This window comes from Syngnathus acus, chromosome 1 (assembly GCF_901709675.1).
Source record: "Syngnathus acus chromosome 1, fSynAcu1.2, whole genome shotgun sequence".
Taxonomy (NCBI): Eukaryota; Metazoa; Chordata; class Actinopteri; order Syngnathiformes; family Syngnathidae; genus Syngnathus; species Syngnathus acus.
Genome location: NC_051087.1, coordinates 4283994 through 4308660, shown reverse-complemented (window position 1 = coordinate 4308660; position 24667 = coordinate 4283994). Strand labels below are relative to the sequence as shown.

Genomic DNA, 24667 nt, shown 5'->3' with positions numbered 1-24667 from the left:
TGTCAGCTATTATGCACACACATACAGTATGTGCATAGAAATATGTTTGGCGTCTTCCTGTCGTGTTGCAACACGCCACCAACTCCGTCTATGCGCTCTACTTCCACCTTCTTTGGCTGGTGCAGTTAATGAAATGCTTTGAAAAGATTTTGCACCCGAGAAGCAGCAGAAAAAAAAGAACAACAATAGACCCCACCTTCTGTTACTTACTCTCTTCTCTATTTTAAAGCAGGTCTGGCCATATATGGTTTAGGAATTAAGGCCAAAGCTGATTGGTGGAGTGAAGGTAGTCGCTTCACCTGGTTTGACATAGGTACTGAATACGAGGTGCAAGCAAAAATCCCTATGCCTTATTTTCATCTTCTTTTTAGGTCGCTATTCACACTTGGTGCTAAAATGCACTTATGGCAATTAGAAAAATAAAGGGGGGGATTCACAACCACACGTATAATTTACTTATTATAATAAAAAATGATTAATTTACTTATTATACACAAGAAATATCAGTAAAGTAACTCATTTTAATTTGCACATAACTATTAGAACAAAAATATTGAGACAAGGAACTTTTTTCCCTATAATTGTCAGTGATGTGTAAATGTGGCTCTCAAAAGTTTCCCACGGCTGGATCAAATCAAAACACGCTATTAATTTTGATACAATTTGCTATGTCAACCTCTTGAGTGTGTGTTCCTCTCTAACCTATTTGTGTACATAGTTGCACGTACCCTGCTCTAGTTGCAGGTAAGGACGAGTCTGCATTCCGACCCCCCCCCCCCCCCCCTCCCCCCATCCCCTCGCCTCGCCTACCTGGCTCAGGGGCAGGAAATCTGCAGCGTGCGGGCCATATACGGTCCGCAAAGCAATTGGTAAAAAGCTATTAACATCTATGTTGTCAACATCTGACATACATACGTGTATATTTGTTTATTTGAAACATTTCACATAGAAATATAACTGTGAATTTGTTGATTGTCATCAATGATTTGGGCCAACTAGTCAGACTGTTTTTGTGCGCATCAAAAGTAAGGCGATTTTACGAACAGTTCCTGAACGCAACTGCCTAAAGCGGAGGTGGTAGCAGTGAAAAAGTGACTCGCCTGTAGCTGAGAAATCCTCGATATATTTCGAGACACGAGTTACAAATTGCTGCATATTTGATATTAATATGTTTTGGAAAACTCGGCTTTTGAACAGTTGCTTCTTTCCTGACAGATTTTACAAAGTATAGCCTAATGCGGGCCAAGGCGTTCATGTCACCTGCGAAAAAATAAAACGAGTTGGCCAAAACGACCCCTGATAACTTTTGAGACACTTTCAAACACATAAAATATATTCATATTATTTGTCGATATATTTTTTTAAACTAACAAAACAAAACAGACAACTTTCTACGTGTTATTGAGAGGTTGCGACACTACATTCTAGTTTTACGAGCAGCTCCTCAACGTTGCACAAGTGGAAAAAAAGAGGGCGTCGCTTTCAAATCACCTGCTGGAAAAAAAAATAAAAGTGTTGCAGCTGAGTTGCGGCAGAGAGTCGGTCCTCCACGAAGCAGGAGAGCCGAGAGGATAAACGAGCGGAACCACATCCGTCACCAGCCCAACTTTGGTTGCCTTGAACACGGACACTACAAAAACGCCGAGCCGCTGTCACCTCCAGTGCCTCCTCCACCTCCTGTGGCTCAAAAAGCTGGTATGGCTGCGTTTTTGGTATTTTTCTTTCTTTTCTTTAATCCACTCCACCCCCCCCCCCCCCTCGTTATACACTTAATATTGTATGAAAAAGTCATTTTAAGTCAAACAAATTACTAAACAAATCATAAATTGCGACGCAGGTGTTGTTCATCAGGAGACGAGGTCGATTTTTGCCCGTTAAAACTCTTAAAAAGTTTGCGCTGCAATGCTAAAACTTACATCCGTGTACATGAAAGAGTTTGTCCTTTATTGTTTGTGATATCATTCAAAAGAAAAAAATGAGAACGTCTCTTTGTTATCAGGCTGGCAGGCCTAATCGTTATTAAACACAACTGTCAAAAGAAACAAGTCGACCTTCTGTAGCAAAATGTATGTTTGCATCTAAGATATGTTGACACTTGTTTTCTACAGGGATAGATTTTCTTCTTTTTCTAAAAGTGTATTATTGATTTAATCAAGTAAGCAGCACACACCCACTTGTGCGCGCCCGTGTGTGCGCGTGCATGTGTGTGTGCCTTGAGGATACGCGTGTCCACACAAGAAAATTTACCTAAAAAATCAGCAGCAATGGTTATGTTTTAACACGTGACAACCAATTAAATAAATAAATAAAAAACAGCATAAATGTTAAATGTGCCTCTCATTCTCCTTTTGTAATGGTTTTGAAATGAAAAGGCTTAGTTTCTCTCCATGGAGACAAAACACAATAGTGATTTGTTTTAAACAAATGTTTTGATGACATTTTGACAGTCCAAGGGTTACAGATAAGACCTCCTTAGTATATCAAATCCACTGTGTGGACACTGTAAAAATCCATAACGTTGGATGGACCCTTGCAGTTGTCACTCCAGTAGGCTGCAAAGCTGAGCTTGAGCCAAGAAGTGGAAGTTAAGCGGAGGAGGTGCCACGTTAAGGTTCTTATTTTTTTGTTCATTTTTCTGAGGAATTCCTGGACTTTGTGAGGCATGATCTGCCTAAAACATGGCCGCCGCCTCTTCTCCTTTGCCTCCTCCGCCTCCTCCACTGATTGTTCATGTCTGAGCACAGAATGAACTTAGGTGGGAGACAGATGACCCCTGACCTGATCTTTTTATCCGTAGCTACCAGACACGCACAACTTTTGCCCCTGATTGCTGCACACCTAATATTTGTCCATGTTCTGAAATTACACATTGTGTGTTAAGTTAAACAAAACATCAAGGTTAGGTGTGGCCCGGGAGAGCGTAATGACATTTCTCTCCTTGCCCGGGCTTGTTCCTTCCTGACATTCCTGATGACAAAGCCTCTCTCCATCCACCTTCATCAGGATGAGGGAAATATGTTTTTTTTCTTCTTTATTACCAGAGAAGATATGAGGGAAACAACTGGAAGTGGGTTAATGAGTAATTGTGAAATCTCTCTACCTTGGAATTTTGTTTTACTGTTAATGTTTTTAAAAAAACAAAACATCAGTGGCCCTCCTGCCTTCGGATAAACAACATGTTGAAGCACTCGGCATCAGGCCGGTGATGACATCTTCACCACAAATTTGGCAAGCCTTCAAAGGCAATGGCAGTCATCGTATTACGGCTCACTTGTCGCTTCCCGTCATTCTGCTCGTCTGTGATTGCGTAAATAAAAAAAAAAACTCCCATAATTTTTTGTGAAAATCTGTGGTGAGGTGAAACAGGGGTTGACTTTATCTCTGATCTTATTATTGGAACCACGTCTTGCTTTTTTATTTTTTTTTATTTTTCAAATGATGCAATGTAATCATAACTAGCTTGCTTTTTTTTTTTTATGTGAAATATTTTTGCCTTTCAGCTACCATGAGTGACGCAGACAAGTACCTGTACGGGGACCGCGGCGGGATAACCGACCCGCTGGCTCAGGCCGACTGGTCCAGTAAGAAGCAAGTGTGGGTCCCCTCGGAAAAACTGGGCTTCGAGGCCGGCTCCGTCAAAGAGGAGCTGGGCGACGAGTGCATGGTGGAGCTCAGCGACTCGGGCAAAAAGGTAAAAGTTAAATGGAGACTCCTCTAGAAGCTTTTCTGACACACTTGGGGGAATTTCAGGTGAAGGTCAACAAGGATGACATCCAGAAGATGAACCCGCCCAAGTTTAACAAGGTGGAGGACATGGCCGAGCTCACCTGCCTCAACGAAGCGTCGGTGCTGCACAACCTCAAAGAACGCTACTATTCTGGATTAATCTACGTGAGTTTAGCCATCTCCCCTTAGCGCCACCACGAGTGCCGTTTAATCCTGACTTTTTATATTCCCCCGCGATATCAAGACTTACTCGGGACTCTTCTGCGTGGTGGTCAACCCGTACAAATTTCTACCCATCTACTCGGAGGAAATTGTCAACATGTACAAGGGCAAGAAGAGGCACGAGATGCCGCCGCACATCTACGCCATCACCGACACGGCCTACAGGAGCATGATGCAGGGTATGCGTTCCACACACTCCATCTTGGATGTAGACAACTTCATCTTTGTTTGTCTTGTGTCCAGATCGAGAGGATCAATCCATCCTTTGCACGTAAGTCACTTTTTTATCTTAGTAATATTAATGTCCAAAACCAGGGTGGATGTTTTCTCTGTGTAATCCCATGCTTACTTTTCCAGTGGCGAGTCTGGAGCAGGAAAAACGGAAAATACCAAGAAGGTCATTCAGTATCTGGCCTTTGTCGCCTCATCGTTCAAGTCCAAGAAGGATCAGGTACGGTCTGCATTCATTCGTCTAAAAACTTGCATGTCCACAATCTTGAATGGTTGAATTTATTTTTAAAGTACTCCCACCCCCCCCCTTTCCCTTGTCATTGCAGGCCAGCACAGTCCTGTCACATGTGAGTTAATCAATCTCCGCATGCATGTCAAGTGCTTATGCTAGCCTTTATAAATACAAATAACATTGTCTCGAGGATTCTTTTTGTACTCGAGTACAGTCTTGCGCCAAGGCTGTACTGATTTTGAAAAGCCCACCTCCAATTTTTGTTTATGTGCGTCAGGGGGAGCTGGAGAAACAGCTTCTGCAGGCTAACCCCATCCTGGAGGCCTTTGGGAACGCCAAGACCGTCAAGAACGACAACTCCTCTCGATTTGTGAGGATGGCTCACATACATTTTCTCCCTAAAATGTATTTCATTTTACTATGTATATGTTTATTTGCTTGCTTCTAGGGCAAATTTATCAGGATCAACTTCGATGTGAATGGATACATCGTTGGAGCCAACATTGAAACTTGCACCCTTTTGCCCCAAACTGCCTTTTGTAATTTAAATTTTTTTTTTGTTAAATTTAGTTTAATTAATGAATTTAATTAATTGTAAAAAAAATATTTTAATTAATGCATTTAATTAATTGTAAAAAAAATATTTGAATGGAAAAAAAACTACTCGAAGACACCTCGTAACTGAATAGCTCGGGTAGAGAAGTCGAGCATTTTCTGCTAGGGCACTTGAATTCGAAGGTTCCTGTCTATTGTATTGAATTAAAAAATATGAATGATAGTCCAGCGTTTCTTCTGGAGGACTGTATGAATGTATCTCGATTTGCAATTTGGATATATTTTGGGTGGTTCATCCTTAACTAAAAGTGTTACCAGACCTGCTGGAGAAGTCTCGTGCCATCAGACAAGCCAAAGAGGAGAGAAGCTTCCACATTTTCTACTACATGCTAAGTGGAGCAGGAGACAAGCTGCGCTGTGAGCATTCAGTCACCCCAATTATGTCCGCTTAAATCACATGTAAAATTAATCTCCATTCTCTCTGTGCAGCTGAGTTGTGTCTGGAAGACTACAGCAAGTATCGCTTCTTGTCGAACGGCAACGTGACCATTCCGGGCCAGCAGGACAAGGACATGTTCTCGGAGACCATGGAGGCCTTCCACATCATGAGCATCCCAGAAGAAGAAAGAAATGGTAAGGAGTGTCTTTGCAAAAATTGTCACCAGATGAAGTGAAGGCACTTTGTCTTTGTACTGGATTGGGCTGGAAGGTGTAAATAAATATATAATCTATAACACGAGACTTTCTCCGTTTGTCTGTTCCTCCTCAGGCCTGTTGAAGGTAGTGTCTGCCGTGCTGCAGTTGGGAAACATGACCTTCAAAAAAGAGCGTCACTCCGACCAGGCATCCATGCCGGATGACACCGGTACATTTAAAAAAAAAAAAAAAAAAAAAAAAAGTTAAATCACCTGATCGATATAATTAGCATTATCTGCCTTGTTCACTGCATAGCTGCACAGAAAGTGTCTCACCTGCTGGGCATCAACGTGACGGACTTCACTCGAGCCATCTTGTCCCCACGTATCAAGGTTGCTAAGTTGACAGGCTAACATGTTTAAATATGACAAATGTCTGGACATTTGCAGCTACCCAAGTGTCTTGACGCTTTCTAGGTGGGCCGCGACTATGTCCAGAAGGCTCAGACCCAGGAGCAGGCTGAATTTGCCGTGGAGGCCTTGGCCAAGGCATCATATGAAAGGATGTTCCGTTGGTTGGTCATGAGGATTAACAAAGCTCTGGACAAGACCAAGAGGCAAGGAGCTTCCTTCATCGGCATCCTCGACATTGCCGGCTTTGAGATCTTTGAGGTGAGGTGTCGGCTTGATTGACATGATGAATTGAGACTCTCATTGCCACGTACGCTTCTTCTCCCTGCAGCTGAACTCCTTTGAGCAGCTGTGCATCAACTACACCAACGAGAAGCTGCAGCAGCTCTTCAACCACACCATGTTCGTCCTTGAGCAGGAAGAGTACCAGAGGGAAGGCATCGACTGGAGCTTCATCGACTTCGGCCTGGATCTGCAGCCTTGCATCGACCTCATTGAGAAACACGTATGTGAGCCGTGACACGCTTCACACCTGTCAAGCTATACTGACGGATGACACCTAAAAGATACTCGCGATGCGGCTGATCTGCTAACCTGTTTTCCGAGTTGGTGACATTCCGCAAACGTCTCATTACCTGTAGACCAAATAACACTTTAAACCCATTTTTTATGTGTGTATGCATGTTTCCAATCGCATCCCACCTCACACTCAATCTTCAGCAACTCTAGTCTTAACACCCTTTAACTTTGCAGTCTGGACCTCCTGGCATCTTGTCTCTGCTGGATGAAGAGTGCTGGTTCCCCAAGGCCACAGACAAGACCTTTGTGGAGAAGGTGGTCCAGGAGCAGGGAACACACCCCAAGTTTCAGAAACCTAAGAAACTCAAGGATGACGTTGACTTTTGCGTCATTCACTATGCTGGGAAGGTAATTGATGCCTCAGACTGCTAAAAGTAGATGTTGGAGGGGTTTGAGATGAGCGATATTGCGCAATCTTACAGGTGGACTACAAAGCGGACGCATGGCTGATGAAAAACATGGATCCTCTGAATGAGTGTGTGGCCACGTTGCTCAATCAGTCCACCGACAAGTTTACATGTGACCTGTGGAGAGATGGTGGGTGCAATTAGCATCAAGGACTTTTCTAGATATGTCGCAGTTCAAGTTCACTCCAATTGTCCCGTCGTATGAAGGAAACCTTCATTTCACAGTCGCAACATTCTTCTCTGTGTCGTCACAGTCGACCGTATTGTGGGCCTGGATAAAGTAGCGGGAATGTCAGACTCCATGCACGGTGCGTTCAAAACCCGTAAAGGCATGTTCCGCACCGTGGGCCAACTCTACAAGGAGCAGCTGGGGAACCTGATGGCCACGCTCAGAAACACCAACCCCAACTTTGTCCGCTGCATCATCCCCAACCATGAGAAAAAGGTGTTTTTTTTTTTTGGTTTTTTTGTTTTATATAAACGGGTATAATCTGATCTTGTATTCAAGATTCCACATTGATAAAGCCAATCTTTTTTTTTGTTTGTTTCAATCATCTTGATTTGAGTAATTTCTCCCTATTCAAACAGTAGTTGTATGTTTACAACTTGTTTTAGGCAGGGAAACTGGAGCCTCACCTGGTTCTGGACCAGTTGAGGTGTAATGGCGTCCTTGAGGGGATCCGTATCTGCAGACAGGGCTTCCCCAACCGTATTGTCTTCCAGGAGTTCAGACAGAGGTAAAGTACACACACTTTTGGATCTGTTGTGAAGGGAGGGGAGTGAGTAAAATAATCATTTGACCATCTTCCCAGGTACGAAATCCTCACACCCAATGCCATCCCAAAGGGTTTTATGGATGGCAAGCAAGCCTGTGTGCTCATGGTATGGAGCACCAATCACATCAGGGGAAAAAAAAAAAAAGGAAGTAATGACTTAATCGAGCTTTCGTTTTAGATCAAGGCACTGGAGTTGGATCCCAACCTGTACCGCATCGGTCAGAGTAAAGTGTTCTTCAGAGCCGGCGTCTTGGCACACCTGGAGGAGGAGAGGGACATAAAGATCACTGACGTCATCATCAGTTTCCAGGCCTGGTGCCGGGGATACGTGGCACGCAAGTCAGGAAACACTCAGGAGATGGTTGGCAGATGAGGTGTTTCTCCGATAAAGCTGACAGACTTTTGTTTCCAACGAAAGAGCCTTTGCCAAGAGACAGCAGCAGTTGATGGCTATGAAGGTTATCCAGAGGAACTGTGTTGCTTACCTCAAACTCAGGAACTGGCAGTGGTGGAGACTTTTTACCAAGGTATGACATGATTTCTTTTTCTTTTTTTTAAATGCTGTCCGTCACATTGCCAGACTAAAATCTTTTGTTGTGATGAAGGTGAAGCCGCTCCTCCAAGTGACCCGGCAGGAGGAGGAGATGGTCGCCAAGGATGAGGAGCTGCAGAAAGTCAAAGAGAGGCAGTTGCAGGCCCAGGAGCAGCTCCAAGAATACGAGAGCAAGCAACTGCAGGTCACTATACAAAAATCTGAAAACTGTTGACTCAGCAGAAAGCCTTGCAATCCTTGTTGTCATTCTTTTTTTTTATTCCAGCTGAACGCAGAGAAGCTGGCACTCCAGGAGCAGCTACAGGCTGAGACGGAGTTGTGCGCTGAGGCTGAGGAGATGCGAGTCCGCCTGGCTACCAAGAAGCAAGAGCTGGAGGAGATCCTTCGCGACTATGAGGCTCGCCTGGAAGAGGAGGAGGACCGCGTGGGCCAGTTGCACAATGAGAGAAAAAACCTCATTCAGAACATTACCGTTAGTAATCTGGATCGCACACAAACTACTCAAGCTGTCGTGTGTCATTTTTATTTATTTTTTCTCGTAGGAACTCGAACAGCAGCTGGATGAGGAAGAAGCAGCCAGACAGAAGCTCCAGATGGAGAAGGTCACCGCAGATGCCAAAATAAAAAAAATCGAGGAGGACATGATGGTGCTGGATGACCAGAATAACAAGCTCAACAAGGTCAGAAGCCGCCCCACAGCACTTCTCTCCGCTCGCCATGGCTGCCACCGTGTGCCAAAATGGACTTTTTCAACTTTAGGAGAAGAAACTTTTGGACGAGAGGATCTCTGAGATTACAACCAACTTGGCTGAGGAGGAGGAGAAGTCTAAAAGCTTGCAGAAACTGAAGAATAAACATGAGGCCGTGATTACAGATTTGGAGGGCGAGTATTTTTGTTGCTGTCTAATCTTTTTTAACAAAGTGTAAATTACTACTAATAATGACAATTATTCATTTAAGCCAGTGTAATTTTATCCCGTCGTCCTGCACGTGTCCGAATTTTCAGATCGTCTAAGAAAGGAGGAGAAACAGCGTCAGGAGCTGGAGAAGAACCGCCGCAAACTCGAGGGCGACTCCACAGACCTCGGTGACCAGATTTCCGAACTCCAGGCCCGCATCGTTGAACTGGAAGCTCAGCTGGCCAAGAAAGAGGAGGAGCTCCTGGCTGCACTGGCAAAGTTCGTGTCTTTTTCACCTGTGTCCTTTTTAGTCTATCTCCACGCTCACCCACTGTTGACCGCAGGATCGAGGAGGAGGCCGCAGCCAAGAACACAGCCCAGAAGAAGATCCGGGAGCTGGAGGCTCAGATCTCTGAGCTGCAGGAGGATCTGGAGCTGGAGAGAAACGCTCGCAACAAAGCTGAGAAGCTGCGCAGGGATCTTGGAGAGGAGCTGGAAGCTCTCAAGACTGAGTTGGAGGACACTTTGGACTCTACTGCTGCACAACAGGAGCTGAGGTAACGTGCTAGCTTGGTCCATTTCATGGACGTAGAATCTCATTCTCCGTCCTTGCAGGTCCAAACGCGAGACGGAGGTTGCCCATCTCAAGAAAAATCTGGAGGACGAGGCCAAGGCCCACGAGCAGCTAATGGCCGACATGAGACATAAACACAACCAGGCCTTTGACGAGCTTAATGATCAGCTGGAGCAGGCCAAGCGGGTATTGAGCCTTGTCTTGCTTACATACGACACCATGAAGGTGTTGAGCCTTGGCCGTGTGCACGCAGAACAAGATGTCGGTGGAGAAATCCAAGCAGGCCCTGGAGAGCGAATGGAACGAGGTGCAGATCGAACTCAAGACACTGACGCAAGGCAAATCCGACTCTGAGCACCGCCGCAAGAAGGCGGAGTCTCAAGTTCAGGAGCTTCAGGTCAAATTTGGAGAGAGCGAACGGCAGAGGCAGGAGATGGCCGACAAGATGGCCAAAATGCAGGTTGGTTGAAAACACGTTGAAAGCGAAAGCAATCCCCGGCGAAGAGACTCGATTTCACATTGTTGCTGTCCACATGTTTAGTCTGAACTGGATAATGTCAACGGCCTTCTGAGTGAAGCTGAAGGCCAAAACATCAAGATCAGCAAGGACCTTTCTTCAGTGCAGTCTCAGCTGCAGGATACGCAGGTACTGAATGCTTTGGAATTGCTAGCCAGTTCAAAAAAGTGTTTTTTAAAAAAAGAAATTGGGAGATTCTCCCAAGAATGTTTCCTAATGTGTTTTTTTCCCCCCCCCCCCCCTCTTGAATTGCAGGAGCTGCTCGAAGAGGAGACTCGTCAGAAGCTGAACATCTCCACTCGCTTGCGGCAGCAGGAGGATGAGCAGAACAATCTGCGGGAGATGCTGGATGAAGAGGAGGAGGGCAAGAGGAACGTGGACAAGCAAATTGCCTCGCTTCAAACCCAGGTTAGTTTCATTTTGTTCTTCTCGCTGTCTCGTCCCCCGGCCGCGTTTCATTCTTGACCTTGACGCTCCTCAGCTGGCCGACATGAAGAAGAAGATGGAACAGGAGGCGGTCAACCTGGAGGGCGCGGAGGAGGCTCGCAAGCGCGTCCAACGCGACGCCGAATCGTTGCAGCAGCGGCTGGAAGAGAAGACGGCCGCCTACGACAAATTGGAGAAGACCAAAACCCGTTTGCAGCAGGAGCTGGATGACCTCCTGGTGGACCAGGACAACCTGAGGCAGGTGGTCTCCAGCCTGGACAGGAAACAGAAGAAGTTCGACCAGGTATCGCAAACACAACACACATCGCAAGTGTTGGGCAAAAACCATAATTGGTCGCTCTCTGCTTAGATGCTGGCTGAGGAGAAGACCATCTCCACTCGGTACGCTGAGGAGCGCGACAAGGCTGAAGCAGACGCCAGGGAGAAGGACACCCGGGCGCTGATGCTGGCCCGCGAGCTTGAGACCATGACTGACATGAAAGACGAGGTGGATCGGACCAACAAACTGCTCAAAGCAGAGATGGACGACTTGGTTTCCTCCAAGGATGACGTGGGCAAGAGTGTAAGAGAAAACACAACAGAGATGTTGGAGAAGAAAGTCTTTTCCATCGTTCACTTCCAAATCCGTCGTCTTCCGCAGGTTCATGAGCTGGAGCGCTCCAAGCGTGCCATGGACCAACAACTGGAGGAGATAAAGGTTCAGCTGGAGGAGCTGGAGGATGAGCTGCAGGCCACCGAGGATGCCAAACTGCGTCTGGAGGTCAACATGCAGGCCATGAAGACCCAGTTTGAGCGAGACCTGCAGGCTAGAGATGAACAGGGCGAGGACAGGAGGAAGCAGCTGGTCAAACAGGTGAGGAACATTTACGAACAAGAACAACTTCAGCATGGGTTGAAATCATTAGACCTTCAGTACATTTTTGTTTTATTTTTTTCAGGTTTGTGCCATGGAAGTGGAGCTGGAGGATGAGCGCAGGCAGCGCTCTCAGGCTCTGTCGGCCAAGAAGAAGTTGGAGCTGGACTTGGGAGAGCTCGAAGCCCAGATCGATCTCGCAAACAAGGGCCGGGATGAGGCCATCAAACAGCTCAAGAGGCTGCAGGTAAAACGTTTTTTTTTTTTTTTTTTTAAATATATGATGTAAAAGTTCTGCCACAGGTGTTTCATGGCCTGATGAGTTTCTCGTCCCATGCAAAAGGTCCAAATGAAAGAGCAAGTCAGGGAGCTCGAGGACCTGCGCATCTCCCGCGATGAAGCAGTCAACGCAGCCAAAGAGACGGAGAAGAAGCTGAAGGTCTTGGAGGCAGATGCCCTGCACTTCCAGGAGGTAGCAAAAGTTTTTTTTCTATATATTCTTTTTAGGAACACACACACACACTTTGACCAGTTACTTAATTGCGCAACTGGATGTCGTCTGCTTCCCGCAGGATCTCGCCACCGCTGAGAGACTCAAGAGACAAATCCAGGCAGAGAGAGATGAGTTACAGGATGAGATTAACAACGGCAATACTAAAAAGTAGGATTTAAAAAAAAATAAAAAATAAAAAAAGGCAATTCATTAGCTACACATGCTCGAGTTGGGCCAGGTGTAATTTTGCAACCCTATTCGACTCTCGCCCTTCAATTTATGATTCAGTTCTCTGCTGACTGAAGAGAAGAGGAGGCTGGAGGCTCGCATGACTCAGTTGGAGGAAGATTTGGAGGAGGAGCAACTCAACACAGAGATGGTCAACGAGCGTCTGAAGAGAACCACGCTGCAGGTATGATTTTTATTTTTGTCTTTGAAAGTATGAGTGCAAAAAATTGGCACGCCGCTTTTTAGGTGGAGCAGCTGACCACAGAGCTGGGTGCCGAGCACAGCAGCGTCCAGCGGCTGGAGGGCGCTCGTTCGCAGCTGGATCGCCAGAACAAAGAGTTGAAGCTGAAGCTGCAGGAGCTTGAGAACACCATTAAGTCCAAGTACAAGTCCTCCATCGCTTCCCTGGAGGCCAAGATCGCCCAACTAGACGAGCAGCTTGACATTGAGTCCAAGTCAGTCTAGTCGAGGAAAGAAAAACTCCTGTTTCATAAATGTCCCACATTCAAGTTTTTATTTTTTTATTTTAATTCAGAGAGCGTCAACAAGCGTCCCGATTGGTCAGGAGGACGGAGAAGAAACTGAAGGAGGTCATGTTGCAGGTTGACGACGAGCATCGCACAGCGGAGCAGTACAAGGACCAGGTGAACCTCTCAAATCTTGTAGCTTGCCACCAGAGGGCACTGTTATTACTTTCCAATTAGAATTGCACATAACCAGAGGCTTCTAATGTGGCGTTGTAACGTTACAGCGACTTTTTGTATCTGCAGGCCGACAAGACCAACAACCGCATGCGTCAGTTGAAGCGGCAGTTGGAGGAGGCCGAGGAAGAGGTGACGAGATCCAACGCCTACCGTAGGAAGCTGCAGAGGGAGCTGGAAGACGCCACCGAGTCGGCAGATGCGATGAATCGCGAAGTCAGCACTCTGAAGAGCAAGCTCAGGTAAGTGTGCATGACAACAATTAGCTAAATCACGATTTTTACCGACCCATGTTTATGTTTTGTTGCCAAGGCGCGGAGACGTGCATTTCAACATCCGCCGCACCATAGCTCGCACGGGATTGGATAGTGACGAGGAGTTGGAAATGTCCAATGAGGTGCCCGAACAGGCGGCTGAGTGAGTGCTGGCACAAGCAGAGGAAAATATTATGATTACAGTTCTATTGAAAAGATAGCTGAAACCAAAGCCCTGCCAATCTCGTTCCATTCCTTTATTATTATGCCTTATTGAGGTTTTGCAGCTATATTGCTACATGGCCAAATGTTCATCTCAGCGACTGAATCTTTTTTCCATTCAGGGCTTGATTGTGTATCATTCTGTTTTTGAACGGATCACATTTTAGTTTTTTTTTTTGCACACAAATATTGGTGCTGGGGCTTCATGTTGGACATCAGAACAAGTGTACTTTCCCTTTAAGGTGTTACCTCAACTCGACTGGTGGTGGGTTTACCATTTAACAGCAATAGACCTATCACTAAATGTAGAGTTAAGCACAAATTTTAATAGTTTGCCCAAAAGAGCACATTGTCACGTTTTTCTGGATGTTTCTACCTTTTATAAAATGCCTTAATACAATGAATAAATGGATATCTATGATAAAAGCATCTGTGTGTTTTTGAGTGTCAGTCAAGAAACGAGCTTTTCCCTGTTGTAAATCAGAAATTCAAAGGGATTAGGAATTTCTGTATGATTAAATTGCACAATCAGTATAAAAAACGTCAATACCATAAATATGAAATAATTACACGACAATCAACCATGACATAAATGTAAAAATACGAAGTTCAACGGCACGTTGTGGTTGAACTTTTATTTTGAAAACCCGCATTCAAATATTTTATTTTGAAGTGCATAGAACTACACACCTTAAAAGCGGAAGCGCGTGCGCATGATTAGATAGGCTCGCTGCCGTTGTCAACTAGCTACTTGAAGACAAGCAAGAACTTTTGGCGACTCTATATTTAAAATAAAACCTTAACTTCTTGCCACAGTTAGATGTAGCATGTGGCTAAACTTGTAAAAGTCGTCGTAGGTTGAACTGACACCAGACTTGGAAGTTGTCTTAGCGCTCGAATGTGATCTTCCATGTGTACGTTCCTAAACAACATGGCGTTTTTTAAGATATTTGGGGTGAACGCCGTCTTTGTGGCTCCCTAACTGCTGGAGGAGAGTGCTAGTTATTTTAACTTAATTCGCCTGACCACGGCCCTAGCTTGTCCTTCACCTTCCCGCACCGGCTACTAGCATTAGCCGATGCTAGCTCGCTACCGGCGACCCCCGTCCGTTCATGGTTGCGTTGTTTCCCCCGTTCTCAGTGACATCTGACCCGAAGCGCCTTCAAAACGGGTGGGGTCAGCGAGAAAGATCCTTCCGGCTCAGCCTCCAGCTCGAGAGGCGTGAGGATGGAGTTCGCTGCGGTGAGTACGCTGCTACTCGCGGGGTTTTAGCGAGCAATATCCCCCGCGAATGGCGTAAATACGCGAATGGTAGACTCTCTGAAAATGCGTATAATTGCTGTGGACCCCCGCTATTCGCAGAGGAAAGGGACCTGGCCGGCCGCGAATAATGAAAATTCTGCACGATCAGTCGGTCACTTATCTGCTTGTAGGGAATAGATGTCTTTCCAGCAAATAATTTCAGTTCTTTGTGATTTTATGTTCTGTAGAAGAAAGTCAATTTCAAATATCGGCAAGGGTTGGCTGCACACACACAATCACACAGTCCGGTTCACTTTTAATCAGGAGGAAACCTGAGTCGATATAAAGTTAGAGCCTCTTTAAAATAAGCTTCTGTGATTTAGGAACAGTTTGGAATCGTTTGTTCAGGGCCCAAGTGTGTCATAAACACAATTAAAGATAATTGGCAGTGGCAAGATGGATAATATGGCTGCTATTGTTTTTTTTATTATTAAAATGCTTTTTTTATGTGGCGTAAAAACAACCAATACAGTAAAAAAAAAGAATCAGTATTTTTGTAGCCTAAAACTGTCCAGTCCAGTAGAAAATTAATTAATTAAGGCATATTTGTGCTTGGAATGGCTCCACACATACATTTTAAGTCCACGCAACACACAGTGCAGCATGCCATGACTCATGCCATTTGACAAAGATGTGGCGTAGCAGCAGGGGGGCTGGGCAGATGTGCAAGTGTGTCTCCACGAGATAAAGATAGAAACCCGTGGAAAGCGTCTCCCGGATTATAGACCTCCGCTTTGGCGGCCAAACTAGGGGAGGGCGGACGATGAGCCCCAGCCTTAGAAGAGCCATTTTTTTGTGAGGCTTTCCTGCGTCTGTGGCAGCCAGCGATGCTTCATGCGCTGACATGCACTTTGCGCCGGCGCCGTCACTTGATAGGCTGAGGTGAACCAGGCCAACATGCAGGAAAAACACCAACCTTCCAGCCCAGGGCCAAGCAGCTTGGGGGGGAAGGTAGGATGCAGAAGGATAACGCGTGAACTTTTTTTGCGGGCTATGTGTAGCTCTTTATCTTGAGCACAATAGCCTGTTTATTTCTGCGTCTTTACATTTCCGTCTCCTCATCGAATGCTGTTGAATATCTCAATTCTCTGAATTTGTGTGTTGTCTTTCAATCATTGTGCAGCGCATAGTGATTATTGTCTATCTGTGTGTGTGTTTATGCATTCTTGTCTCTCTGGCTATGTGCAGCACAACCTTGTAATCATGTTTGTGTGTGTTCATGCACGTGTGCAGATGTCTTTCCATCTGAGTAGTACGCTTGTCGCTCTGTCAACGGGCTTTAATCAACAGGACTAAACCAAACAGGGCCGTGACTCACTCACTCAAATTTATTTGCACAGATATAATTAGGTCAGCAAACTCTCATGGCGTCGCAATACTGTTGTCATCATGTTTCTTTTTTTTCCCCCTGCCTCTGTGTGTCCCTCTTTTCCTCTCTCCATCCGTCCTTTTGCATCCTCAGGCTCATCCAGCACTCAAAGCCTTCATGTGTGGCTCCCTCAGCGGCACATGCTCCACTCTGCTCTTCCAGCCTTTGGACCTGGTGAAGACGCGGCTGCAGACCCTGCAGCACAACGCCAAGCCAGGGTGTGTTTGTTAGCCGACAAGGACACGCACGCTCGTCACCAAGGATACAAACGTACATGTTGATGTAGATGAGCTGATGTGCTCTTTGTATTCCATCTTGCAGTTCACCAAAAGTGGGGATGTTGAGTGTTTTTATCAACGTGATAAGGACAGAAAATGTCTTCAGTCTGTGGAAAGGAGTGTCCCCTGTGAGTAACTAAATTAAGTCGTTTGTTACCGAACTTGCTCCAACAACAACAACAAAATTCATGATTTCGTCAATTTCTCCCTGGCAGTCTTTTGTCCGTTGCATCCCCGGTGTGGGCATCTACTTCAGCACCTTCTACTCCCTCAAGCAGCACTTCTTCCTGGAGCGGGCGCCCAACGCCGGCGAGGCCGTGCTGCTGGGCGCCGGCGCCCGAGCGGTGGCCGGCGTCTGCATGCTGCCGTTCACCGTCATCAAAACGCGCTTTGAGGTGAAAAAGCCAGACGCCGGAAGGATTAAGTAGCTAATATTCCACAAAAAAAAAAAAAGTCATGAACTATGGCTTCTTTGACACAGAGTGGCTTTTATAACTATGTGAGCGTGGCCGGGGCTCTGAGGAGCATGTACCAGACGGAGGGAGTGAGAGCGTTGTTCTCCGGGCTCACCGCCACGCTGCTACGCGACGCCCCCTTCTCCGGGATCTATGTCATGTTCTACAGCCAGACCAAGAAGACGTTGCCTCCAGGTCTGCACCAAAGAACCTCCTAAGAAAATGCCATCACGTCTCTAATGTTGTTTTTTTTAAATGGGGATTATTAGAAGTGACGTCGTCAGTCTACATGCCCCTGGTCAACTTCAGCTGCGGTGTGGTAGCGGGTGTCATGGCGTCGCTAGCCACGCAGCCAGCAGATGTGGTGAAGACGCACATTCAAGTCAGCCCGTCGCACTGGAGCACAGCGGACGCTATTCGCTACATCTACAATGTTGGTGTTATGCCGGCCTTCATTGTTCTTTTTAACATATTTAAAATATTTCTATTTTTTCTCTTTGAATGCTTATCCATAATTTCCACAGTTGGGTCTCTTCAGTTTATTGTGTGGAGTACATGTAAATAACTGATGGATGCCTTAACACCACCTAGTGGCAGAAAACTAAATTGTAACTGAGCATCTTCTAGCAACAGCTCTGCTGTGCCAACTTGATAATATTCACAAAATGTCTGACACTTGTACGACTGTTATGGACGTTAACCCCCTGGCGCCATTTTCTGTTGTTTTGTCAGAAACACGGCTTCGGCGGCTTTTTCCATGGTGCCGTACCTCGGTCCCTCCGCCGCACTCTGATGGCCGCCATGGCCTGGACTGTCTACGAACAGCTGATGGCTCGGATGGGCCTCAAGTCGTGAAGACGACGGCGGCGAGGCATTCTAAAATGTCATCGAGCCTGTAGCGTGAGAGCAAAAGAGTGTGCGTGAGTGTGTTTTTCATTCTAAATTATTAGAACTATTTTGTGAAAATGTATTTACGATGTGTGGGTGTGAGATTTCTAACCGAGCAAAGTAGCAAGACGGAGAGGTTGAGCTGCACTGATTTTTGTCCTATTTCTTGCATACGATCAAGCAGGGTTTCTTACTCGCCCATAAACCTCCACCAATAAGAAAACGGGTTTTGTTTTAGGCTCAGACAATCACACGTGCAAAGAAACTGGCTTATCGCTGTACTGCTCAAATCTCTGCTTGATTAAAGGGTTACTAAAACTAATATTTAGTCAAACATTTGCTATTTGACTAGAGTCATGCTGAAATTTGCTCACTTCTTTTTAAAAGTACAGAGCAGATTTCTTTTTTTTTCATTTTAGCTGTTCAGTATTACCTAAACATTGTTTCATGAACTAAGAAGTTAATTTAACAATTCATGTTTTGTTCCCTCTAGGTTGAAATAGATGACTGGGGTAAAGAAAAAAAACAATTTTATTGTTCACACATGGACATCCGGTAACTTCTTTGCTAACAGCAACTTAGTGCTGTAGTAGACTGATGTAATGGCTTCATCCAAAATAAACAAATAAAAAAAAAACACATCCCTAACCACTATTTGCAAAAACTCTCTAACTTTAAAAAACATGTTTTAATCCTTCTGAAGCGGATCATAAACAAACTTGTAGCCAGTTACCGGTTAGAAACAACTGAATGCACTTTGGTGTAGATATTTCTTTGGAAAGGTGATATTTTGGTATTTTGACGTGTCTAACACTGCCATAAATGTGTGTTGATGTTACATGTTTCATTGTTTCTATAGTTACTGATTATAAAATCCTCTGGTAGCTACACGGAGGCTGACAAAAGTGTCTTAAGAGTTCTTTGTCTTGCACTCTGCCCTCCAATCTGTGTGGTGAATATTTGATCATTATTGTATATATTTGGTCTGTGCAGTGCTGCCTCGGACATTGTCAGTTTTTATTGTCAATAAATATACCTTTTCAGCAAATGTATTCAAAGCATTTTAATTCATTTAAAATGTCCCTTGATGACACCTAGTGTTTTATCCCTTTACCGTTTCATATTGTTTCAGAAACATTCTACATGCCAACCCGACAAATCCGGGATCTATGACCCATGCATAAATTCCTCGTTAAGAAACTGTCAGCCTGAATTTACCTGACAGCTAGCGGTGATTGCACATGCACACAAATTCATAAAGCAGAGTCACTAAACAAATGCCCAAAAGTAATGTATACTGATGTTGTTATTGCCTGTAAATCGATATATTTTCTTTTCGAATCATGAGCAATTCTTTCGTTTGACTCAGGCAACAAAATGCATTTCACCCCAGATGGGACTCGAACCCACAATCCCTGGCTTAGGAGGCCAGTGCCTTATCCATTAGGCCACTGGGGCTGTTGTGTCTAGCGTCTTTCTCAGCGACATATATAAAAGTCGTAAAGGTTTCACCAGCGATTCCGCAGAAATCTAAAGTATGAGAATTTCTTCACACAGTAACCTACGAAAAAAAAATATATATTCCATTAAAATAACCTGAAAAAAACAGAAGTAGTAATGTTACTGTTGCTAGGCAACGATGAGGCGCCACTGGCGCAAAAGCCGAGTCGTGTCTTCTCTTTTATGCTGCGACCGACGCGCCCTCGAACATCAGGTTGACTTAAATATTTAATGACAAATAGGTGTATATTTTTCGAATAACGTTTTATATTCTCTTAAATCATCTAACTGAGGGACTCATGTGTCGAGGATATGTGACGTCAGACCTAAACAAAAAACAAGATGGCGATGTTCGAGAAGCATTTTGTCGTACTCTTGTCATGGGAAAATAAATGAACATTTTGTTTTACAGATATTCTGAAAAAAGGAGACTGGCATCAAAGGTGCGTTATTTAATACCACATTTCATTGTCTAACTTTTTTCGTCACCTAACTGCTAAACGTGGCAACGTGTTTGGTTTGCCGGGGTACTTTGGGAGACATATTTTACTTGTCTTGTGTGGCAACTTAAGAAAACACCCATGCGCTTGAAAGGAAGAGCACTTCCTTTTTAAATGGTTTTTGAATATATTTCAAACGGAGTTGCTGATAAGCGAGGGCGTTGTTTGTTGCTAGGTGACTGAAAAAAAGACTCATGCCCTATTATGACGTCACCGGGTGCTATGGTTGTGGTCCTCTCAAAAAAAATGTGCTAAACATGTATTCATGCAGTTTTTAACATGATGCTAAAGCGTTAGCTTGGTTACAGGTATTGTCTCCTAGCCGTCATCTCAAGTTGCCATCATGGTGAGTGGACATTCAAAACATCATCCTAACTTCTTAATATTCAGTATGCTATTAATAAAAATGTACTTTTTGTCACAGATCCTATCTCGCCTTAAGCCCGCCGTGGGGGGAGAGACGGCCACCAGCGTTAGCGAGAAGAAGAAGAAAAACAAAAGCAAGATTCCCACTTTGGAAGAATATCTGCAGCAAAGAGACTACCTTGGAGCACTAACTCTTTTGGAGGTGCCCTTATCACCACACGATCATATTTATCCATCTATTTATCTGCCCTTTAAAATTGGATCTCCTACAGATTAGGTATTGTGTTTACAATTCAAAAGTTGCTCACCAAAATTAAAAGTTATATTCCTGCTCCGTCTTTCTGATTACTTTGGCTCATCATAGTTCCAGAGAAGTATTGGAGAACAAGAGGAGAATGCAGACCTTTGGATTTGCTTCTGCGCCTTTCACTTGGGGGATTACAAAAGAGCTATGGAGGTACTTTTCCATATTAGTTTTGTACGTGGTGTAGTTTAAATTTTTAATTTATGACACATGATGACTTTGTAACAGGAGTACAAGGCACTGACTGCAAAGCCTGACTGTCCTCCAGATGTTTGGGTCTATCTGGGTTGTGCCATGTTTTTTCTGGGCCTCTATAAAGAGGCTGAGGAGGCTGCATTGAAAGGTAAGCAAATAACTCAAAATGAGCTCTTCGTTCAGATTTTAAAACTCGTGTCAGCCATTTTCAGACTATCTTTTACCCAAATTTGGAAAAGAATTGATTTTTTTTTTAATTAAGTAATAAAAAAGTATCAATAAAAAAACATGCTATTGTTGTCATCACCTTGGTTGTTTTTATAGCTCCCAAGTCCCTCCTCCAAAACCGACTCCTCTTCCATTTGGCCAATAAGGTAAAAAATCCATTGGATTCTCTAGATCTACTTTTTCCTTACCTTCTCAAAGCCTTGTAACCATATTCAAATTGAACGACTTGTTATCTCAGTTCAACGATGAGAAGAAGCTAATGGACTTCCACCAGAACCTGGAAGATGTGACGGAGGACCAGCTGAGCTTGGCCTCCATTCACTACATGCGCTCGCACTACCAGGAGGCCATTGAAATCTACAAACATCTCCTCAGGCATAACATGTGAGTCTTTGCTCTCACACTCCCTAACTCATAATGTAGGCGAAAAAGAACAACCGTGACTTGAGCTTACTGAGTATTCTTGACCATTCGATTACATTTTTCACCCAACAAAATGTTTTTGGTTTTTTTTGCTCCTCCAGAAGCTTCCTAGCGATGAAGGTGTACGTGGCTCTCTGTTACTACAAGCTTGGCTACTATGACGTGTCGCAGGAGGTTCTGACGGCGTACCTTCAGAACATCCCCGACTCAACCATCGCCCTCAACCTCAAAGCCTGCAACCACTTCAATCTCTACAACGGCAAAGCAGCCGAGGTGTGCGCCATTTCTTCCTGATTTCTAACCGGTGACAGACTTTGTTCATTCCGGATTAGACAAACTTTTTAATTTGCTCTCCCTTTGCCACACAAACAGCTTTTTTTGTGCAATTGACATGTGTGTGCTTTTGTTTACTTCCCTCGTCTCACTCAGGCCGAGCTGAAGAACCTTATCAACATCTCCTCCTGCTCCTTTGAGTTTGCCAAGGAGCTTATCAGACACAATCTGGTAAGCGCTCACCTTAAGTGCATCCTTCCTTTATTATATTTTTAAAAACCTTCCGTAGGTGGTGTTCCGCGGTGGCGAGGGGGCGTTGCAGGTGCTGCCCCCGCTGATCGACGTCATCCCCGAAGCTAGACTCAATCTTGTCATTTACTACCTCAGACAAGGTGACCCTTTGATTCTTGGCGTAATCGATATACTAAATTTGGTCATTTCCATTTAGCATAATTATCATCAAATATTACATTTCTAGATGATGTCCAAGAAGCTTACAATCTCATACAAGACTTAGTGCCTGCGACACCTCAGGTGAGGTCTCGACTCGATAACTATGATGTCCCAAAAGTGGTACAAATTGGAGATATGCCAAGTCTTAATACTCGATCATTTTCGCCAGGAGTATGTTTTAAAAGGGGTGGTCAACGCTGCGTTGGGACAACAGCTTGGAACGGTGAGTGTTTGTTTTTGAAACTACGTGTAACGTTTTCTATTTGTTTGTACTAACTCTGTGTCTATTTTCTAAGCGGGATCACTTAAAAGTGGCCCAGCAGTTCTTCCAGTTGGTCGGAGGCTCGGCCAGCGAGTGCGGTATGCTGAGAAGAAATGTGAACGTTTTGGTGCCGGAGCTGTGTGGGCAAGCAGAGCGTGTGTTTATTTTTGTTTGGCGTCTTTCAGATACTATTCCCGGCAGACAGTGCATGGCTTCCTGCTTCTTCCTCTTGAGGAAGTTTGATGATGTGCTCACATACCTCAACTCAGTCAAGGTACATCTCGAGCTCAGTGTATTATGTCACGCTGTAAAAAATGCATTTCATACGAGATGTATCGAGAAAACTATTGAATCTTATTTTAATCGTAGGTAGAAATTTCACATATTTAACAATACATTATTAATCTCTTCATAATGTGCCTTTGAGTTGAGTAAATAAGCATCCCAGACCGCTATACGAAAAAATATAGAATACCATAGATAAAAAGCTCATAATTAAAGATAACAGCTCATGACATTAACTTTTATTTTTATTTTAGACTTACTTCTATAACGACGACACGTTTAACTTCAACTATGCTCAGGCCAAGGCAGCCACTGGGAATTTCAAAGAAGCGGAAGAGGTACCGCTGCGCCTGCACAACTGCTTTATATTCTTTCCGCTTGATGATTTACTCATTAATATGTTTTCTTTCCAGATATTCCTTCTAATTCAAAGTGAGAAGATCAAAAGTGACTATGTATACCTCAGCTGGCTGGCCCGCTGTTGTATGTATTATTTTGTTTTCTCAATGACAATAAATCAGTTAACCAAAAATGCAACTAAATACATGCCAAGTATGCTCAACACATTGATATTTCGATACGCTTAGATTTGACAAATCCTTTCCTCCACTTGACTGAAAATCTACTCTCAGGCATTTTTGTGTGTAAACTCTCCCTTATCAGACATCATGAACCAGAAGGGTCGTCTCGCCTGGGAGCTTTACTTGAAGATGGGAACTTCCTCGGATTCCTTCAGTCTGCTTCAGCTCATCGCCAATGACAGCTACAAGGTAGAGATGTGTGATAGTCGTAAATAGTGGAGGAAATAGCACCAAAGCACTGCTTTTATAAGTTTTCTATTAAACTGGGCTTTAGTATCGCTGTGGAAATGCTTGCCTTCATAGCTCACGTGGCACAAATGCTGGCGCCAGGTGCCAAAGTACTACTTTTCCATGAGTGTTTGAGTATATATATATTTTGGTAAACATCTGTATTTATGTTTTAGATGGGCCAGTTCTACTATGCAGCCAAAGCATTTGATGCACTGGAGAAATTGGACCCAGGCTCCAACTACTGGGAGGGCAAAAGAGGGGCATGTGTTGGCATCTTTCAGCTCATTTTAGCCAACAAAGAGTCCAAGTAAGTTTGTTTATAGTACTTTTTATTTTTCCCAACTTACACCACCTGTTATTTTCAGATCAAGACTCATTGTCATATTTTTTTGTCATTAGAATTCCTGCATGCCAACAAAATGTTGAGTAAATTAACTTCCCCCCAAGTCACCATTAAGTAGAAATTGGGTCAGTAAAAATGAGTGATGGATGGCCTCTTGTGTGTCATTGGTGTGCCAGGGAGACACTTAAGGAGGTGGTGCTCCTGCTGCACAATTCCGGAAACCCGCAGGTGGAATACATCATCCGAGCCATGAGGAAGTGGGCCAAAGACAACAGAGTCTTCCTCTCATGACCGATTCCTAATTTGTGTGTGAACACCACGCACATCAATGAATACATGTACTTGTATCTGGTAAAGCTGTTTAGTTTTGTACCAAAAAGACTTGTGTTTTTACCAAATATATATATATATATATATATATATATATATATATATGCAGTTTAATTAGGAGCCCTGAGTGTACTGTTTTTCCATCTCTGAGTGACTTTAATCAGTAGATTCAAATAATGAAAAAGCAAAAAAAAAAAGTTTGCAGGGATAAAAAGTAATTAAATTGACCACGACTGTTTTACAAATACATACCGACCTAATGACAAAAAAACATATCTGCAGTGTGTCAGAAATGAAACGTATGTAAAGGAATAATAGACAAATACAAAAAAATAAAAATAGTAGTCCCTACTGAACAGCTGGGTTAGCAAATCAAGAGCTTTTATGGAAATGGTATGATAAAGACAATGGACATAGTCCAATTTTTCCTTCAGGCTGGAAATAAGCTTCTCAAAAACCTTACAACACAATGAAAGCTATTAATAAGCCTAAAACAACCCCCAAATTAGTTCTCTCGCCCTTTCTGCCATCCAAATACTACGCTTAGAATTGAATCATTCCTAAAGTAGTTTTCTCCACACCATTT

The 24667-nt window shown here is 44.1% G+C and overlaps 3 protein-coding genes and 1 non-coding gene across 7 annotated transcripts; 3 read left to right on the top strand and 1 right to left on the bottom strand.

Annotated features, from left to right (window-relative positions):
• Nucleotides 1–1516: 1516 nt before the first annotated feature.
• LOC119129241 (myosin-9-like) lies at nucleotides 1517–13944 on the top strand. 2 transcript variants are annotated; one of them, XM_037262384.1, is made up of 43 exons: nucleotides 1517–1695; nucleotides 3501–3691; nucleotides 3751–3891; nucleotides 3971–4127; nucleotides 4192–4219; nucleotides 4306–4399; nucleotides 4506–4526; nucleotides 4689–4781; nucleotides 4860–4923; nucleotides 5285–5383; nucleotides 5456–5599; nucleotides 5736–5831; nucleotides 5918–5994; nucleotides 6079–6273; nucleotides 6344–6517; nucleotides 6766–6939; nucleotides 7014–7128; nucleotides 7253–7443; nucleotides 7614–7735; nucleotides 7811–7880; nucleotides 7953–8113; nucleotides 8193–8301; nucleotides 8380–8511; nucleotides 8593–8799; nucleotides 8870–9007; nucleotides 9087–9210; nucleotides 9334–9505; nucleotides 9571–9783; nucleotides 9842–9986; nucleotides 10054–10260; nucleotides 10342–10446; nucleotides 10573–10725; nucleotides 10799–11047; nucleotides 11114–11326; nucleotides 11405–11617; nucleotides 11703–11864; nucleotides 11961–12089; nucleotides 12190–12278; nucleotides 12399–12522; nucleotides 12585–12793; nucleotides 12874–12982; nucleotides 13109–13281; nucleotides 13352–13460. In XM_037262384.1, the coding sequence occupies exons 2-43, from the start codon at nucleotides 3506–3508 to the stop codon at nucleotides 13458–13460; spliced, it is 5886 nt and encodes a 1961-aa protein (XP_037118279.1). In that variant the 5' UTR covers nucleotides 1517–1695; nucleotides 3501–3505. The 2 variants fall into 2 exon arrangements, with proteins under 2 accessions (XP_037118279.1, XP_037118273.1); XM_037262378.1 differs by lacking the exon at nucleotides 1517–1695 and having other exon boundaries at nucleotides 3506–3691; nucleotides 13352–13944.
• A 288-nt stretch (nucleotides 13945–14232) lies between these two features.
• Nucleotides 14233–18859, top strand: slc25a38b (solute carrier family 25 member 38b). Of its 3 annotated transcripts, XR_005099317.1 has the most exons (10): nucleotides 14233–14506; nucleotides 14656–14757; nucleotides 15694–15768; nucleotides 16280–16404; nucleotides 16508–16592; nucleotides 16680–16859; nucleotides 16946–17114; nucleotides 17189–17352; nucleotides 17652–17835; nucleotides 18301–18859. XR_005099317.1 is itself a non-coding variant. In XM_037263287.1 (9 exons), exons 2-9 carry the CDS (start codon nucleotides 14743–14745, stop codon nucleotides 17772–17774), a joined length of 936 nt encoding a protein of 311 aa, XP_037119182.1. In that variant the 5' UTR covers nucleotides 14233–14506; nucleotides 14656–14742; the 3' UTR covers nucleotides 17775–18859. The 3 variants fall into 3 exon arrangements, 2 of the variants coding, with proteins under 2 accessions (XP_037119182.1, XP_037119195.1); XM_037263287.1 differs by having other exon boundaries at nucleotides 17652–18859; XM_037263300.1 differs by lacking the exon at nucleotides 15694–15768 and having other exon boundaries at nucleotides 17652–18859.
• A 333-nt stretch (nucleotides 18860–19192) lies between these two features.
• On the bottom strand, nucleotides 19193–19265 carry trnar-ccu. The gene has a single exon. It is a non-coding gene; the product is annotated as a tRNA-Arg (tRNA).
• A 351-nt stretch (nucleotides 19266–19616) lies between these two features.
• On the top strand, nucleotides 19617–24096 carry ttc26 (tetratricopeptide repeat domain 26). The gene is made up of 19 exons (XM_037262907.1): nucleotides 19617–19750; nucleotides 20116–20153; nucleotides 20232–20375; nucleotides 20538–20630; nucleotides 20706–20820; nucleotides 20997–21046; nucleotides 21139–21284; nucleotides 21425–21596; nucleotides 21753–21827; nucleotides 21886–21988; nucleotides 22075–22130; nucleotides 22219–22272; nucleotides 22346–22409; nucleotides 22497–22585; nucleotides 22851–22934; nucleotides 23010–23079; nucleotides 23260–23366; nucleotides 23582–23715; nucleotides 23928–24096. Exons 2-19 carry the CDS (start codon nucleotides 20151–20153, stop codon nucleotides 24040–24042), a joined length of 1674 nt encoding a protein of 557 aa, XP_037118802.1. The 5' UTR covers nucleotides 19617–19750; nucleotides 20116–20150; the 3' UTR covers nucleotides 24043–24096.
• The last annotated feature ends 571 nt before the right edge of the window (nucleotides 24097–24667 follow it).

Bases quoted from the DNA above. Each gene is read 5' to 3' on its own strand.
- LOC119129241 (XM_037262378.1), top strand. From the start codon at position 3,506: ATGAGTGACGCAGACAAGTACCTGTACGGGGACCGCGGCGGGATAACC. The intron at 3,892-3,970 runs GTGAGTTTAGCC...CGCGATATCAAG, and splicing joins ACTATTCTGGATTAATCTAC to ACTTACTCGGGACTCTTCTG. The intron at 4,128-4,191 runs GTATGCGTTCCA...TCTTGTGTCCAG, and splicing joins CTACAGGAGCATGATGCAGG to ATCGAGAGGATCAATCCATC.
- slc25a38b (XM_037263287.1), top strand. The intron at 16,405-16,507 runs GTGTGTTTGTTA...TCCATCTTGCAG, and splicing joins CAGCACAACGCCAAGCCAGG to TTCACCAAAAGTGGGGATGT. The intron at 16,593-16,679 runs GTGAGTAACTAA...TCTCCCTGGCAG, and splicing joins TGTGGAAAGGAGTGTCCCCT to TCTTTTGTCCGTTGCATCCC.
- ttc26 (XM_037262907.1), top strand. The intron at 20,376-20,537 runs GTGCCCTTATCA...GGCTCATCATAG, and splicing joins GAGCACTAACTCTTTTGGAG to TTCCAGAGAAGTATTGGAGA. The intron at 22,410-22,496 runs GTATGCTGAGAA...GGCGTCTTTCAG, and splicing joins AGGCTCGGCCAGCGAGTGCG to ATACTATTCCCGGCAGACAG.